At 44.9% G+C, this 18801-nt stretch overlaps 1 protein-coding gene across 15 annotated transcripts in view; it reads right to left on the bottom strand.

Moving 5' to 3' along the window:
* Nucleotides 1–18801, bottom strand: part of LOC132780560 (ryanodine receptor 1) — a 259347-nt gene that overhangs the window by 15740 nt on the left and 224806 nt on the right. For 8 of the 15 annotated variants that reach the window (XM_067461908.1, XM_067461911.1, XM_067461910.1 and 5 more), the window contains 7 exons: nt 18421–18549; nt 18118–18222; nt 9048–9129; nt 5612–6897; nt 3857–3927; nt 2798–2999; nt 1636–1722 (listed from right to left, as the gene is read on the bottom strand). In XM_067461908.1, coding sequence (XP_067318009.1) covers nt 1636–1722; nt 2798–2999; nt 3857–3927; nt 5612–6897; nt 9048–9129; nt 18118–18222; nt 18421–18549 — 1962 coding nt within the window. Of the gene's footprint in view, nt 1–1635; nt 1723–2797; nt 3000–3856; nt 3928–5611; nt 6898–9047; nt 9130–13924; nt 13955–18117; nt 18223–18420; nt 18550–18801 lie in introns of all 15 variants that reach the window. The other 7 variants (XM_067461902.1, XM_067461905.1, XM_067461904.1 and 4 more) reach the window with 1 other exon arrangement.

Below are 18801 nucleotides of genomic sequence, written 5' to 3'. Positions count from 1 at the left end.
CTATGATTCTATGAACTGACCACCTTGATTAGCATTTGATGGCCTGGCAGTGCCTGGGGCAATCATTTGTTGAGAGGTGATTATATGTCTCTGATTGTTTCCTCTCTGTTGTTGTGTTGTTGTAATTTTAGAGGTTTTTTTTGTATTAGTAGCCAGATTTTGTTCATTTTCATGGTTTCCTCCCTTCTGTTGAAATTGTCCACATGCTTGTGGATTTCAATGGCTTCTCTGTGCAGTCTGACATGGTGGTTGTTGGAGTTGTCCAGCATTTCTGTTTCCTCAGATAATATGCTGAGTCCAGGTTGGTTTATCAGGTGCTCTGCTATGGCTGATTTCTCTGGTTGAAGTAGTCTGCAGTGCCTTTCGTGTTCCTTGATTCGTGTTTGGGCAATGCTGCGTTTGGGGGTCCCTATGTAGACCGTATACCATGCAGCTGTGGACAAGTCTACATAGGGGCCACCAAACGCAGCACCCAATCTGGGACATCTAATCACCTCCCAACAAAAGATTGCCCCAGGCACTGCCAGGCCAACAAATGCTAATCAAGGTGGTCAGTTGAAACATTCACACCTAGCTCCAATAGACAAGAGTTCTTTGTCCCACCCTGGTCATTCCACAGATATATAAACCCATTTTCCTAGTTCGTGTTTGGGCCACGCTGTGTTTGGTGTTTCCTATGTAGACTTGTCCACAGCTGCATGGTACACGGTAGACTCCTGCAGAGGTGAGAGGATCCCTCTTGTCCTTTGCTGAACGTAGCATTTGTTGGATTTTCTTGGTGGGTTTGTAGATTGTTTGTATGTTGTGTTTCCTCATCAGCTTCCCTCTGCGGTCAGTGGTTCCCTTGCTGTATGGCAAGAACACTTTTCCTCTGGGTGGATCTTCGTCTTGACTCTCATGGTTGGTTCTCGGTTGTCTTGCAGCTCTTCTGATGTCTGAGGTGGAGTCTCCATTGGCCTGGAGAGCCCAGTTGAGGTGGTTCAGTTCATCTTGGAGGAGGTGGGCTTCGCAGATTCTTTCTGCACGGTCTGCCAAGGCTTTAATGGTGCTTCTTTTTTGACTTGGGTGATGGTTGGAGTTTTTGTGTAGATATCTATCTCTGTGTGTGGGTTTTCTGTAGACGGTGTGACCCAATTGTTGATCTGGTTTACGGATGACTAGGACGTCTAGAAAAGGCAGTCTTCCTTCCTTTTCTTTTTCCATGGTGAACTGGATGTTTGGGTGGATGCTGTTCAGATGGTCCAGGAACCTGTTGAGTTCTTCTTCTCCATGGCTCCAAATGGTGAAGGTGTCATCCACATATCTGAACCATATCATGGGCTTTTTTGTTGCTGTCTCCAGGGCTTGTTTTTCAAAGTGTTCCATGTAGAAATTAGCTATGACTAGAATGCCTCTAGAACATGGCCATATAGCCCGAAAAAACCTACAACAACCCAATGATAAAAATACCTCCACTCCTTAGAGGACATTGTTATAACATGGCACATTTCCCCAAACTATAGCAGAGGGGTTAATGGCCTGACCTTCACTTTGGAAGTAGCCAGACTTTACTGAATATTTACCCCCCTTTTAACTTTTCCGTTCCACCCACAACCCTGCTCTTTTTCCCCCACAACACATTTTCAAGTTTATTACCTTGTAGAAAAGCAAGATGAAATTGATCGCGAAGGCCAAGAAGAGGGCAAGGAAGCGGAGGTTGTAGAAATTCCTAGACAGATAGTTCTGAAAAGAAGGGTGAATCACGGTAAGATGGACCATCCTTCGACACACTCAAGACCAAAAACTTTAGGGAAAGAAAACCTGCGTTTTGACTCTTCCCAAGGAAAACTAGGTCTCACAATACATAAAAGTGTGCCATGGTTGCTGACTCTGCAATGAATATTACAGAAAGGGGAAAATGCAATAGGCAATCGACTAGGTCTAATGGGTGTACCTGTGCTCATTCAGTATCCTGGCTTTCTAACAGTAGGAACATCATAGCTTCTTCCCATGTATTCTGGAAATTGCAGTTTGGTGGGGTTGCTGATACCCACAGAACTAATAATAATCTATATAAATAAAAATGTAATGTTCGTTTGTGGGATTAACAGAACTCAAAAACCACTGGACGAATTGACACCACATTTGGACACAAGACACCTAACAACCCAATGTATGTCCTTCACTCAAAAAAAATGATTTTGTCATTTGGGAGTTGTAGTTGCAGGGATTTATAGTTCATCTACAATCAAGGAACATTTTGAACCCCACCAACGATGGAATTGAACCAAACTTGGCACACAGAACTCCCATGGCCAACAGAAAATACTGGAAGGGTTTGGTGGGCAGTGTCCTTTGGTTTTGGAGTTGTAGTTCACCTACATCCAGAGAGCACTGTGGACTCAAACAATGATGGATCTGGACCAAACTCCACACGAATACTCAATATGCCCAAATGTGAACACTGGAGGAGTTTGGGGGAAAATAGAATCTTGACATTTTGCAGTTGTAATTGCTGGGATTATAGTTCACCTACAATCTCAGAGCATTCTGAACCCCACAAACAATAGAATTGGGCCAAACCTCTCACACAGAACCCCCATGTGGGCCACAGCAACGCGCGGCAGGGGACGGCCGCCACCATCTCCCCAAGGGGACTCGGGGCAGCTTACATGAAGCCAAACACTGGGTTGAGAGGGCATGGTAATGTATCTGGATAGGGAATCCACTCTTCCCAGGGCGATTTGAGGGAAGAGAGGAATAGCCAAGTAATGCCTACTCTGGATTCCCACATTTTCCAAAGTTCAATAGACCCTACCAGAAATTTTATCCTCTGGATTTCCAGCTCGTTCCAAAATTCTGAGCCTGCTGCCTCGGACTCCTTCTTCTCCCGCTGTGTCACCTTCTTCTTCTCCTTCACTGGTTCTGTGGGTGTTTCTTCTTTGGGCTCATCTTCTTTCTCCTCCTCTTTCTTCTTCTCCTCTTCCTCCTCCTTTGCTGCCTTTTCACCATTCTCAGCACTAGATGGGAAGGGAAATAGTCATGATTCACCTACTCCCATAGCGTTTTTGACCACAGCATTACATTTACAGTGAAAAATCCTGTTAGAACTTCAAAAAGTTGGTGTTTGGAGCAACTTCATAGGAACTCCCAGCCAGTGTGAGCAGCTTTGACTCTCCTATTCCATCTGGAATTGAAATTCTGGGCACCACAATTGAAGAGAGATATTGACAAGCTGGAGGGTGACTAAAATGATCAAGGGTCTGGAGAACAAGCCCTATGAGGAGCAGCTTAAAGAGCTAGGCATGTTTAGCCTGAAGAAGAGAAGGCTGAGAGGAGACATGATGAGGGCCATGTATAAATATGTGAGAGGAAGTCATAGGGAGGAGGAAGCAAGCTTGTTTTCTGCTGCCCTGGAGACTAGGACGCAATGGAACAATGGCTTCAAACTACAAGAAAGGAGATTCTATTTGAACATGAGGAAGAACTTCCTGACTGTGAGAGCCGTTCAACAGTGGAACTCTCTGCCCTGGAGTGTGGTGGAGGCTCCTTCTTTGGAAGCTTTTAAACAGAGGCTGGATGGCCAACTGTAGGGGGTACTTTGAATGCAATTTTCCTGCTTCTTGGCAGAATGGGGTTGGACTGGATGGCCCATGAGGTCTCTTCCAATTATATGATTCAATGATTCATCATTAGGAGCTTTTCTAACGAGGTTACCCATACACTTCCAATAATCAGGGCTAGACACTTAATAGTTTTCAAAATAAACAATAATATTTTTGTTCCTACTATTTGTGGGCTTGTAGGATACACGTAAGAACCACGAAGGCTCTTCCCACTGCGTTCTCTCTCATACGTACACACCACCCTCACTCACTCAGCTTTCTCTGCTTCTACAGGAGGCTCTTCAATCTTCTCTGGCTCCACTATTTCTTCCTCTCCGTCCACCTGCAGAGGAAGAAGAAGTCAAGTCAGGGATTTATTACAGCAAGAGAGGGGAGGACAAAACACATGCACATGTGCTCAGCCAAGAAGGGGAAATACTGTAAACTAGCTGTACCTGCCACGTGTTGCTGTGGCCAACCTTCCCTCCCTCGTTCTCTCCTTTCCCTCCTTCCTTCACTCCCTCTTTCCTTCCTTTCCTTTTTTCTTTCCTTCTCTACCTCTTTCTTTCCTTCTCCCCCTTTTCTTTTCCTTCCCTCTTTCTCTCCACTCTTCCTTCTCTAACTTTCTTTCCTCCCTTTGCTTTTTGCTTCCATCCTTCCTTCTCTCTTTCCTTCCCTCCCTTTTGTTCTCCTTTCTTCTCTCCTTCCTTCCTTCCCTTTTTTCTTTCCTTCTTTCCTTCTCTACCTTTCTTTCCTTCTCCCCTTTGTCTTTTCCTTCCCTCTTTCTCTCCTTTCTTCCTTCTCTAGCTTTCTTTCCTTCCTTCGCTTTTTGCTTCCATCCTTCTGTCTTTCTCTCCTTTCTTCTTTCTCTACCTCTTTCCTTCTTTCACTTTTTGCTTCCATCCTTCCTTCTCTTTTTCCTTCTTTCCTTCCCTCCCTCTTTTTCTCCTTCTGTCCCTCCTTCCTTTGCTCCCTCTTTCCTTCCTTCCCTTTTTTCTTTACTTCTCTCCTTCCTTCCTTCTCTACCTCTTTCTTTCCTTCTCCCCTTTTTCTTTTCCTTCCCTCTTTTTCTCCATTCTTCTTTCTCTAGCTTTCTTTCCTTTCTTCGCTTTTTGCTTCCACACTTCTGTCTTACCTTCTTTTCTCTCTCTCTCTCTCTCCATTCTTCCTTTTCTAACTTTCTTTCCTTCCCTCGCTTTTTGCTTCCATCTATCTTTCCTTCCCTCTGTCTTTCTCTCCTTTCTTCCTTCTCTACCTCTTTCCTTCCTTCCTTCGCTTTTTGCTTCCATCTTTCCTTCTCTCTTTCCTACTTTCTTTCCCTACCCTTTTCTCCTTCTTTTCCTCCTTCCTTCACTCCCTCTTTCTTTCCTTCGCTTTTTCTTTCCTTCTCTCCTTCCTTCCTTCTCTACCTCTTTCTTTCCTTCCTTCGCTTTTTGCTTCCATCTTTCCTTCTCTTTCCTACTTTCTTTCCCTACCCCTTTCTCCTTCTTTTCCTCCTTCCTTCACTCCCTCTTTCTTTCCTTCGCTTTTTATTTCCTTCTCTCCTTCCTGCCTTCTCTGCCTCTTTCTTTCCTTCTCCCCTTTTTCTTTTCCTTCCCTTTCTCTCCATTCTTCCTACTCTAGCTTTCTTTCCTTTCTTCGCTTTTTGTTTCCATCCTTCCGTCTTTCCTTCCCTCTCTCTTTCTCTCCATTCTTCCTTCTCTAACTTTCTTTCCTTCCTTCACTTTTTGCTTCCATCCTTCTGTCTTTCTCTCCTTTCTTCTTTCTCTACCTCTTTCCTTCCTTCCTTCGCCTTTTGTTTCCATCCTTCCTTCTCTCTTTCCTTCTTTCCTTCCCTCTCTCTTTTTCTCCTTCTTTCCCTCCTTCCTTCGCTTCCAACTCAAAATGTGTATAATATGTCTAGTTGGAGACAATGAACATTGCAGACTAAACATCTGAAGGCCACCAAGTTAAGGAAAGCTGATCTCTAGCCCAAAGCATAAGAATTCCTGCCACCACCCAGATACCATCTCAAGCCCCAAACATACTCCTAGTTTCCTCTTAAGGATGGGCGATCCTTCAGGCGTAGGTGGTTCCACAGGGGTCGTATCTCCCATATCTCCAAGCCCACCAGGTGGGTCAGCACCCATGGGCCGGAAATGCTCTTTCTTGTCGCCTTCTCCTTCGGCAGGTGCCTCCTCCGTGCCAGGTTCAGCCATCTCTATTTCTTCCCCTTCTTCTGCCGCTTGTTCCACCTCTTCAGACGGAGCTACGTCTCCATGCACCTCGTCCTGCGTGGGATCAGGCATGCTGGCCAGCAGCTCCGTCACCGTGATCTTCTTGGCCTCTTCCACCAGGCCACCTCCGAAAAGCGTGTTCCAGATGAGGAGGAAGATGCCCTTGAATATGTTGTAGAGGAAGAAGAGGATGCCCATCAAAATGGTGTAGACGAAGGTGGCAATGCCCATGGCCATCTCCTTCACCGTCATCTTCTTGACTTTACGGAACTGCCGGCGGATGTTGCGGTACGTGAACATCCGGAAAAAGTTCAGGACACTTTCCAGAAACTCCCCAAAAGCCGAAGAAGCCTCTGCCGGCGTCGATGCCTTCTCAGCTTCCCCTGCGTCGGCCCCTTCTTCTTCATCCTCCTCTTCCTCCTCCTGCCCTTCCTCCTCAGAAATTTGTGCTGCGATCTGCATCTCAAAGATGGTGTCCTCACAGAAGTTGATGAAGAGCTCCATCTTCTCTGACTCTCCTCCTTCATTGACCACATCGAAGATGAACTGCCGCTTGGACTCCTTGACTTGTGGCATTTCCCACTGGGTCTTGTTGGTCTCGCTGATCTCAAAGTAGATGCGCTCAATGCGCTTGCTGGCCCCCATGATCTCAATGCGGCCAAGGTAGGGGCTGAAGTAGTTGATGATGCACTCCGCCAGTTCCAAGAAGGTCTTGAGGCGGTTGTCGTGAGGCATGTGCTCAGAGAGGTTGGTCAGCAGCACAGCGATGTTGAAGCCAATGTCTTTGGCAGGCTCCTGGAAGCGGTTGGCAAACTCCTCGTAATCAATCATCTCATTCTCATCGGCCTCCGAGCAAGAGAGCAAGAACTGGATCTCAGATGGGGTGTACTGCTTCTGACTGTCCATAGCTTTCTGGAAATCCTTCTTTGATATGAGCCCGCGAGGATCTGTAATGTAATCCCGGAAGGCGTCCGAGGCCACAATATCCTTCAACTTCAGGAACATATCAAAGAACTTGAGAATCATCTCTACGTTGCTAGAGGATTCTACCAACATGTCCACCATCTGCCGGGCGATGGTGCCATTCACCACATTTCCTGAGTAGATACACAAAAGAGTAAGAAATTAGGCATGGGAAAGAAGAATGAGGAAGAAAGAAATACAAGTGGCAGATGGGATGGTGTTGAGCCTCATGAGATGGATGCATGGAAAGATGGGTAGTGTGTGTCCCTTAATTGGACATCCTGAGAATTAGTCCTCAGACCTTACAGATGTCAAACATGTCAGGATTATTGAGTTATGCATGTGTGTTTTTCAATGTGTTTCTACATAATTCAAGATGGATTAAGATGTATTTCAAGATGGATTCTATTCTGTTCAATTGTGTATTAGAAATACTGTGAGAGGCAGTGAAAATGTAACCTTGACAGAAATGAGATAACATGTTCTCTGGCTGGGAAGAAGAGGGAGGATCTGGTCTCAGCCAGAAGTCAGATAAGCAGATGTTCAGAGACTGTTTGTAGTTCCTGTCTGTTGCTCGATGTGAATAGACGTGTGTAGATGTACTTAGTAAACTTAGTTTTCTGTTGTAACTAAAAGCTTGCAGAATCCTGATTTTTGAAAACAGTGTCTGCTGATCTAGCAATCCTTCCGCTGGCAGAGTTTCAGTACTCTGAGATGTGAGATGGATGCATGGAAAGATGGGTAGTGTGTGTCCCTTAATTGGACATGATGAGAATTAGTCCTCAGATCTTACAGATGTCAAACACATGCAACACTATTGAGCTACGAGTCTCCCCTGAGAAGCTGCCATGGGATATGGAGACCACAGTTCATTCAGACCAGTATATAATAATAATAATAATAATAATAATAATAATAATAATAATTCTTTATTTATATACCGCTCCATCTCCCCGAGGGGACTCAGAACGGTTCCCAGGTAACATCACAAAACATACAGAGTAAAAACAACATAACCATAAGATTAACAAACAAAATATAAGCATAAAAAATTGTCGCCATAACACACATATATTAAAAGTAATCCTGCCTGTTCAAGGCAATTAAAAATTTAAAAGGCCAGGCCAAGATTTGTGCAAGCCCAAAAATTCTAGGGGCCCTGGGAATTAAGTGCAATGCTATGGCAGGAAACAATCATATTAGGAACTGGTCTGTGGCTGTTCATTCCGGGGCCGATTAGAGGAAAGAATCTGGGTAATTGGTAGGAAGAATAAGGCCGTATTTGACAATGTGTGGGGCTGAGTTAGAACTGGTCATTTTCAAAGGTTTGTTGAAACCACCAGGTCTTCAAGCTCTTACGAAAGGAGGGGAGGGATGGGGCCTGTCTTATTTCCCTAGGAAGGGCATTCCAGTGATGGGGGGCCACCACTGAGAAGGCCCTTTTTCTCATCTCCACCAACGGCGCTTGAGACGGTAATGAGACTGAGAGGAGGGCCTCCCCAGAAGATCTTAGAGCTAGTGCCGGTTCATAGAAGGAGATGTGATCGCGGAGATAGGTGGGGCCTGAACCGTTTAGGGCTTTATAGGTCATGACCTGCACCTTGAATTTGGCTCGGCAACTTATCGGCAGCCAATGAAGCTGTTTTAATAGGGGTGTTGTATGCACCCTAGAGTTTTCTCCAGTAATGACCCTGGCTGCCGCCCGTTGTACCAGTTCAAACTTCCGGGCCGTCTTCAAGGGCAGCCCCACGTAGAGCGCATTGCAATAGTCCAGTTTGGATGTAACCAAGGCGTGGACCACCCTGGCCAAGTCAGACTTCTCGAGGTATGGTCACAGCTGGCGCACAAGTCTGAGTTGTGCAAAGGCCCTCCTGGCCACCGCTGACACCTGAGCATCAAGCGATAGCATTGAGTCCAGGAGGACCCCCAAGCTATGGACCTGCATCTTCAGGAGGAGTGTAACCCCGTTGAGCACAGGTTGCCACCCAATACCCCGGTCAACCCCGCGACTGACCAGAAGGACATCTGTCTTGTCTGGATTAAGCTTCAACCTGTTAGCCCTCATCCAGTCCATTACAGCTGTCAAGACACTGGTTCAGGGTCTGGAAGGCTTCCTTGGATTCGATGGAAATAAGTAGTAGAGTTGGGTGTCGTCTGCGTACAGATGGCATCCAACTCCAAAACTCCGGATCACCTCACCCAGCAGTTTCATGTAGATATTGAAAAGCATGGGGGATAGAATGCAACCTTGCGGGACCCCACAGGTCAAAGGCCAAATGCTCACCTTCCAATAGGGACAGCAGCATTACTACCATGTCCTTCTGCAGATCCAGCAGCTCCTTCAGGAGGCCAATTTGGCTTGCATCCTGGAGTGTAGGGGAGCAGGAGATATTGAGCATCACGAGACAAATCCACATCTCCTCTCATGACTTCCTAATCATCATTTGAAGGCCTATCTCACCCTTCCCCAACCTGGAGTCTACTTTTCAGCCAAGGTAAGGGTGGCCTCCATGCACACCTCTTCCCCTTTCAATTACACCCCACATCCATATCTATGCTCTTCCTCCCTTCCCTACTATGCTTTCCAACAGAGATAGGAAACCAGGCCCCAGTTAAGGAAGCTCCTACTTCAGCCTACTATAGGGTGAAGTTCTCCGCTTGCAATGTACAAGGGAAACATGACAGTCTTAATATAGCTAGCCTCCATTTCTAGCCCTCCATCCTCTTTGGAGGAGAACTAGCTGACTGAAGATCTACTCCAAAGAGCTGTGGAACGGGTTCAGAGACGAGGCATGTTTCCTTCCGTTGGAGAAGGGGGTGACTCCCGTCTTACCTCGGGGTAGGATTCACTCCGAAATTGATCCTCATGGGCAGCGCAACAAAGAGATAATTTTGGTGAGGGAAGCAAGTACATCCATCGTGCTTCCAACTGTTGAGACCCAAATGCTAGATCTAACTTCACCCCAGTCTCACCTCCTTGTGAGCTAAGAGAAAGCTGTAGTAGAAGACCTCTCCCTACTTCAGACCATGGAAAAGTTACAGCTGGCTTGGACGGTTGGGAGATTCTGGGGTCTACGGTTCAAAAAACAACATCTCCCAGCTCCATAGTTCACTTCCATTCCTCTCCGGTCTCCAGGAACCAATATCCTTGGTATACCCACCCTGCAAACTCCTAATGGGCTTAAGCCAGTCCTGTCTTTCCCCCAAAGATTTTTGGGAACTGTAATTTAGTTAAAATATTCTGCTCAGATCCCTTCCGAGAGAACTACAGTTCCCAAGGTGCCATGGGAGAGACAAGGACCATTGAACCAGTTCAGTTCTGGAGTACAGAAATGCTTCAACTATCAATATAAGTAGTAATCCTATTGTCTTTTGTTTTGTTTGTCTTTTGTTTATTGAACAGGGACTTTACCAGCTGCAACTCCCAAATGGTTTGAGTTGAGAATCAGGCTGACCTCACGTATCTAGACGCACTCCCTCCCTCTTGGCCCCCCAACATCCACAGTATGACAAAATGAGCTAGGATGGGGCATGAGCCAACAAACTAAAGCAATGGCCATGCGTGGCGCTTTTGACAACCCGCTTAATGAGGATGGTCATTGGAGTAGGTGGGACAGAGAGTTGGAAGAACATGGAGAATCAGAAAGGAAAGGAAAAGAAAGGAAAGGAAAGTCTGGGAGATGAGCAAGCACCAGCCATGGCAGCGACAGAGAAGTAAACAGACCAGACCAATGGCTATGTTTCTATGCTGTGAAGAACCTATGGCTCTTGTTTTCCTAGCTCTCCCTGCAGGGATGAAGGCAAGAGGCCATAAAAGGTCCTGCAGAAGGTATTGAGCAACCACCCTCTCGATTACCAGGCATGCTGATGTGACTTGGGATCCCAGTAACTGTCAGGATTATGTGTGTTTTTCAATGTGCTTCTATGTAATTCAAGATGGATTAAGATGTATTTCAAGATGGATTCTATTCTGCTCTATTGTGTATTAGAAAATACTGTACTGAGGCTGTGAAACTGTAACCTCGACAGAAATGAGAGAACGTGTTCTCTGGCTGGGAAGAGAAGGGAGGAACTGGTCTCAGCCAGAAGTTAGATAAGCAGATGTTCAGAGACCGTAGTTTTTGCCACGGAGTTCCTGTCTGTAGCTTGCTGTGAATAGACGTGTATAGATGTACTTAGTAAAACGTAGTTTTCTGTTGTAACTGAAAAGCCTGCAGAGTCCTTATTTTAAACACAGTGTCTGCTGATCTAGCAATCCTTCCGCTGGCAAGCGTCAATACTCTGATAGTAACATCTGGAGAAAAACAAATTTCACACCTCTGATCGAATACAACCTCTCTGAAGCCACGGAGCTCTGTGTGTGTTTGTGAGATATCCAGCAGTGGGGGAACTAGTGGAGGGTTTCATTATTCTCCATAGCTTTTTGCCTTTCTCATAACTGGGAAAGCTATAATAATTAAAATTATTCCACATTCAATAAATTATAGACACTTGCAGTCTTTAAAATTATGCAAATCTACCTCATGCTCATGATTGATACTGGTCATAAAATCCATCTCTCGCACTTCCATCTGTGCTGAATTTGGACTGCCTGGCTGAAATTTTTTAATTTGGCCTGGCCTTAGAGGGAACTTTGGTCTTCATCACACTTGAACATTTATTTATTTATTTGCAGTATTTATATTCCACCTTTCTCACCCCGCAGGGGACTCAGGGCGGATTACAATGTACATATACATGGCAAACATTCAGTGCCATAGACACGCAACATATATAGACAGACACACAGAGGCTATTTAACATTCTAGCTTCATGAGGGTATTTATTATTATTATTATTATTATTATTATTATTATTATTATTATTAGCTTTATTTCTATACCGCATTTTTCAGCCTGATTAGGTGAAAAATGGCCACCAGGGGAGCTGTTGCTTTGCTGTCCATTTGTGACACTGATGGAGTACTTCCTCATTCTTTTGCTTGCTTGCTGGAGATTTTTATGACGTTGTAAAATTTGTTAAATTAGCCTCCCTGCATAAGCTGTACCTAAATTTCTTACTGACAGATGCAACTGTTTATTGGGCTGCAAAGGTGGACAGCAAGCTATGCAATGGTTGGAAGCTCACTCCGACCTGGGCTGGCTTCGAACTCATGACCTTTTGGTCAGTAGTGATCTTAATGCAGTTGACTCCCAGCCAGCTACACCACAGTCCCAGTCGACTGTGCACTTTAATCCACTTTAAATGCTATGATTGCCTCCTGCAGAATTATGGGGCGTGTAGTTTAGGGAGGGGCCTTTAAACTGCTCACCCGGAGAAGCCCTGGGCCTCCCTAAACTACAAACCCAAGAATTCTGCAGAAGGAAGTAACAGCATTTTAAGTGGATTCAAGTGGAGAAATGCTCAAGTGTGATGAAGCCTAATTTATTTTGGCACTAGTTTTCCAGGATGTAGCTATCATAGTCTTGCTTTAATACCATAAGGAAATGGGAGAAACTGTTAGGGATTCCTCATCTTCGGAGGAGGAAGGGGAGCAAGGAAGTGCTCAGGAATTGGAGGGAGAAGAAGAATCAGATGATGAGGGTTTGAAAGTGCCCATGTTTCTAGAGAGACGAAAAGAGAGAGCACAGACAGCGTTCTGCTAGGATAGCTGCTACAAACACTGAGCTAATTGGGAGAGGCCCTAGCACCTCCTGCATGGGGAATCAGGGCTATAAATCAGTAGCAGGAGTAGTCAGCTTTTTCTGGTAACAACAACCCTGATACTGATGCTTTCACTCCAATGGAATGTTTTGTTTCAGCTGCAAAGAACTTAGTTCATCGTCCTTGCTTCCTTGCTCCCCTTCCTTTGGAGGAGGAAGGGGATCAAGGAAGTGCTCAGAAATTGGAGGGAGAAGAAGAACCAGACGATGAGGGTTTGAAAGTGCCCACATTTCTAGAGAGACGAAAAGAGACAGAGTACAGGCGGCGTTCTGCTAGGATAGCTGCTAAAAACACTGAGCTAATTTGGAGACTCCCTAGCACCTCCTGCGTGGGGAATTCAGGGCTATAAATCAGCAGCAGGAGTAGTCAGCTTTTTCCGGTACCAACAACCCTGATACTGATGGTTTCACTCCAATGGAATCTGCTTTGTATCTGGTGCTAAGAACTTAGTTCATTCTCCTTGCTTCCTTGCTCCCCTTCCTTCGGAGGAGGAAGGGCATCAAGGAAGTGCTCAGGAATTGGAGGGAGAAGAAGAATCAGACGATGAGGGTTTGAAAGTGCCCACATTTCTAGAGAGATGAAAAGAGACAGAGAACACACGGCGTTCTGCTAGGATAGCTGCTAAAAACGCTGAGCTAATTGGGAGACTCCCTAGTACCTCCTGTGTGAGGAATTCTGGGCTATAAATCAGTAGCAGGAGTAGTCAGCTTTTGCTGGTAACAACAACCCTGATACGGATACTTTCACTCCAATGGAATCAGCTTTGTGTCTGCTGCTAAGAACTTAGTTCATCGTCCGTTGTCTGATGGAAGACTAGTGTTTCTTTTGGGGCTTTGTAAGAGACTTTAATTTGTGTTTGGATTAAGACTTCCTTGCTTTCATTTGCACTTTTCAATTGCATTTGCTTATCCTTTGTGTTTGCTAAAGTAAAGCATTTTTCTTTTACTTTCAACGCTGTGTAAAGGCTGTTTTTGGAGGGCAACTTAGGACAGAAACAAATACACAAAATGGAATCTGGCACAACCTTTGCATTAGCAATACATCTGTTTCCCAAAAGCCAGTTCTCTTGAAGTTATTCTTATAGGTAACACTAGATCCCACCTCTCCAATTTTTGTTTTTGTTTTGTCACTGTTGACATCTCCTCGTCATTACACCCAAATGTTGGAGACCTAACCTAAATGCGACAGCAGGAGAGAGAAGACGGAAACAAGTTACTAAGTTAAATCGCAAAGGTTGCAGTGCATGGCTTTATTTTTTGGAGAGAGGGCTGAGGAGTGTGTTAAGACTGGTCTGGTCCAATCAAGAGGAAGGTAGAGAAAGTGGGTGGGAAAGCAGTAAAGAGTAAGCAAGAGAGAAGAGGAAGAGTTAGAAAGGAAGGAAGGAGGATGGAAGGGAAGGTGGGCGCAGCCAGAGTGCGTTGGCGTGGGATGGCCACATACTACATAAAAGGTTCTTACGCCATTTCGAAGTCCTGGGGGTTGGGTCATCTGTCACACATCAGAACAAAAATGTTATTTAGAAACATTTTCCAGAACATTTTTGTATTTTTGCCAGGTTTACCATCCAGCACATTCCTTTATACGGTTCGGAGTGGGGCTTGGCTGCCTTCCCGCTGTGGGAAGGAATAGCGTGGACAGGTGGCAATAGGATTGGATCACAGCAATGGGATGTATTGTCGAAGGCTTTCATGGCCGGAATCACTGGATTGTTGGTTTTTTCGGGCTATATGGCCATGTTCTAGAGGCATTCTCTCCTGACGTTTCACCTGCATCTATGGCAAGCATCCTCAGAGGTCGTGAGGTCTGTTGGAACTAGGAAAATGGGTGTATATATCTGTGAAAAGACCAGGGTGAGACAAAGGACTCTTGTCTGCTGGAGCTAGGTGTGAATGTTTCAACTTACCACCTTGATTAGCATGTGGTGGAGGCTCCTTCTTTGGAAGCCTTTAAACAGAGGCTGGATGGCCATCTGTCAGGGGTGATTTGAATGCAATATTCCTGCTTTTTGGCAGGGGGTTGGACTGGATGGCCCATGAGGTCTCTTCCAACTCTTTGATTTTATGATTCTAATGGCCTGGAAATGCCTGGAGCAATCTTTTGTTGAGAGGTGATTAAATGTCCCTGATTGTTTTCCCTCTGCTGTTTTGCTGTTTTAATTTTAGAGCCAGATTTTGTTCATTTTCATGGTTTCCTCCTTTCTGTTGAAATTGTCCACATGCTTGTGGATTTCAACAGCTTCTCTGTGTAGTCTGACATGGTGGTTGTTAGCATGGTCCAGCATTTCTGTCTTTTCAAATAATATGCTGTGTCCAGGATGGTTCATCAGGTGCTCTGCTATGGCTGGAGACCATGAAAATGAACAAAATCTGGCTACCAGTATTTAAAAAACCCTCTAAAATTAAAACAGCAAAACAGCAGAGGGAAAACAATCAGGGACAGCTAATCACTTCTCAACAAAAGATTGCTCCAGGCACTTCCAGGCTATCAAATGCTAATCAAGGTGGTAAGTTGAAACATTCACACCTTGCTCCAGCAGACAAGAGTCCTTTGTCCCACCCTGGTCATTCCACAGATATATAAACCCATTTTCCTAGTTCCAACAGACCTCACGACCTCTGAGGATGCTTGCCACAGATGCAGGCGAAACGTCAGGAGAGAATGCCTCTAGAACAGTGGTTCTCAACCTGGGGTCCCCAGATGTTTTTGGCCTTCAACTCCCAGAAATCCTAACAGCTGGTAAACTGACTGGGATTTCTGGGAGTTGTAGGCGAAAAACATCTGGGGACCCCAGTTTGAGAACCACTGCTCTAGAACATGGCCATATAGTCCAAAAAACCTACAACAACCCAGAGCAATGGGATGTTTGCACTGACCTCTTCTTCCAGTGGAAGGATCCCCCCACAAGAGGAGCAAGACCATCAGGGGCCTGTCTGGTTGTTGCTGGTCCACGAACCCCGTGAAGCCTGGGCTTACAAGACCTAGAACCGTGTGGCTGTATAATCAAGAGAGCATTTGAATTCTCTCCCTTAAGCTCTGACACTTCTCTCTCCTACGGAGTATATGCAGAGGACACTATCTTGCAGCCTATATCCCAGCAGGTGGAAAGCTTTGGCAGGAATGCTGCTGCATTTCGCCCTTGCTTCCTTCCTTCCTTCCTCTGTTTAGATTTTGTGCCTTTTGTCAAAACAACAGAGGTCTGGAGCCCACGTTTATCCCCTGGTGCCTCCCAAGGGCCTCACAGACAACCCGAATTTTCTCAAAAATTAGTATGTTTGATGTTAAAACAGTACAGGGAAGATTTAAAAGGTAAATTGTGGCACATGGAGGCTTTCGGAAACCGCGTTTGGGACAAAAGGGGGATTCTGGAGGGGGTCGGGAGCCACAAAAAAAAAACATCATGCTTTGCCTGCCTCTGCTTTAGCATCACAAAAAAGGTAAAGGAACAAGAAACATCTGCATTCTTTGTGAAATTCCAGGTGTTTTCCAGGGTGGAGGGGAAGCATTCATAATAGAGGGGGAAGGAACGAGGGGAGCACTTGCGCTGGTTCGGTCAGGTTGAACGGTAGAGTTGTGGAATAAAGGAAGGCCAGATGGTGAAATACAAAAATGGTCCTTTTCAGGGGAAATGCCCAAAGCCGTTGCTAAGGTCGGGAGGAGGGCAAGGACGGGGAGGCACAGAGCAGGCGAGCCTGAGGTTAGTGCAGAGATTAAAAGGGAGACCGCACCCCACACGACCCTCTTTCCCAGCTCATGCTTCCGGGTATCTCTGACCTCTCTGCTTGTCACTCTCCCAATAATTCATGAGAAGACAGGAAGAGCTTGGACCCAGATCCCAATCGCCCTGGGGCTACATAAGAGTGAGCAACTCTGATGACAGGTCCAGATTTTGACCCCCCAGTTGGAACATATTCCATGGTAAATGCTTGGTTTCCAAATTAATGGCATAGCAACACAATGCACAACCTTCTTGCAGCAACACCAGAAGCACTCCAAGTGGCCAGATACTGGTCAAAGGACATTTAATCACCTACCAAGCTTGCAAACTCTGTGTCTTTTGTATGTTTGATTGTTTGTTCTGTCAAAAAATGTAATACGACTGTTCGGTTGCCTGACACGATAAATAAACACAATGCGTACGTTCTTAGTTTTCCCCTACTTCATGGCTGTTGGGTAACCACTCCATTCCCGATACCTGGAGTTTCTTGGATGCCGTTTTAGAAAAGCTAACCCTTAATAACGCATTTACGGGAGGAAACGTGGCACAACTTTTCCTCTGTAAAGACCAATATCCACTAGTTTCAGTAATGCAAATGTATCTAAACAAACCCAATGTATGCATACAAATACAAATGACAATACTAGATAACAAGGACTTGTTGTGAGTATTATTAATCATTTTTGTTTAAGAGCTGACTAGCACAACCTGGGGATCACAACCAGACACAGTGAAGACATCTGCCCTTGCGCTATGCTACTTTGCTGCTGAGTACGCATGCCCAGGGTGGAACACATCTTACCACGCTAAAACAATGGATGTGGCTCTTAATGAGACATGCCGCATTATCACGGAGTGTCTGCGCCCTACACTTTTTTATTTATATTAAAAGTAACGGTTGTGGAAAAAGAAGGGAAGCCTTAATAAGCATCTTTATTGTAACAGAACCATAATAAAAAAAGGATAAGCGTGTGCCCGAAACAATCTGTTAAAGAAAGAAACACCTTTTTAAAGGAACTAAGTTTGAGACCTGTTTGTCAGAAGAATTAGTCCTCCTAAGAGTTATTTAGGAACTGTTAGGAATGTAACCATTGAAGATCTGTACCTCTAAGAGAAAGGAAACATTGAAACCATCAAGCTTCTGTATCTCAATAAACTTATTACAGTTTCTTTTTAAAATCAAGCTTATGTTACCATTCCTTTCCAAGTCAAGTCACGCTACATATTGAAGAAAGACCAAAGCAACATTACAAGCTATTGGTTGTGTCATCAATTTAATAAGTCCTCACAAAGAGGTGGCTCCTTTTACCAACTCTCTACATATTGGTAGCAGTTATATTTATACATCCTTACAGTTTGGTGGCATCACTGCAAATTAGTGGCCAAGCCTTTACAATTAGGAGCAGTATTATACGGACTCCTTCACACTGTGTTTGTTGTACTGATTGGCGTGGCTTCATGTAAGCTGCCCCGAGTCCCCTTGTGAGAGATGGAACGGGGTATAAATAAAGTGTTATTATTATTATTATTATTATTATTATTATTATTATTATTATTTCTGTTTAAGGTGAATGTAACAATCCTATGTTTTATTGTCATTTGTATTTGTATGCATACATTGAGTTCGTTTAGATACATTTGCATTACTGCAATGAGTGGATATTGGTCTCTTCAGTTCCAAGGGAACCCATTTTTCTTTTCAGTATTGCACAACTTTTCCGCCCTCAGCTCTCCTTGTGTTCTCGTGAATTATTGGAAGCGAAGCTAATCCTGACAAACCCATTAATGGAGGAAACGTGGCATTGTTTACAGCTCTCCAATAAGTCTGCCTCCTGGTATTCCTCTCCTCAGTGATGTGATTCCCCGCAAAGAGGGACCTCCGAGACCCTCCCTTCCACCCTTTGCTGGGGCACAGCCTCTTCACGCTTATTTTTACCTGAGCCAATTTCATCATCATGTGAGCAAAGACATGAAGAAAACCAATGACAGCGTCCCACAGTCTGCTATGTGCTAGGCTCTGCTGGTTCCCAGTGCACGGTCCCTGAGGAAGAAGGAAGGAAGAAACACAAAGTGCACACTTTCATATCAGGCAATTATTGCTGCATTTCCAAACTGTTTGTTTGGACTGTTTTCGCAGCATGTATTGTCGTGTTTTTATGCACGCGGATGTGATTCCAAATCGTTCGTAGACTTATGGCAAACCCATGAATCTCATAAAGGTTTTCTTAGGAAGAAATACCTGGATATACTCGGTAAGGCTGTTGAAGACCTGCTTGGCCACCGCCATGGCTTTGGAGAAGTTACGTTTGCCTTGCTCATCGATCACATCCTTGCCAGAGTAATACCAGTAGAAGTCACTGATGGACTCCTGAGGAGGGAAGAGGTCAAGAAGTAACTTTGCCTGCGCTGCTTTCATTTCATTTCAGCAATGTTACATACAAAGATCTTAACTCCCGATGGAGAGTGTGACCCAAGAGCAACCCCTTGCCAATTCCCATTTTACGAGGGTTGAATGAAAAGTAATGCCTCCACCTTGGTTACTTGGGTTTGGATGGGAATGTTTTAATAAATCAAACACAGAAATAATCCTCAGAATGTGCTCTTTAACTACCACTATTCA

This window comes from Anolis sagrei, chromosome Y, assembly GCF_037176765.1.
Source record: "Anolis sagrei isolate rAnoSag1 chromosome Y, rAnoSag1.mat, whole genome shotgun sequence".
Taxonomy (NCBI): Eukaryota; Metazoa; Chordata; class Lepidosauria; order Squamata; family Dactyloidae; genus Anolis; species Anolis sagrei.
The sequence above is the reverse complement of the archived record's forward strand: the minus strand, read 5'-3'. Positions and strand labels throughout refer to the sequence as shown.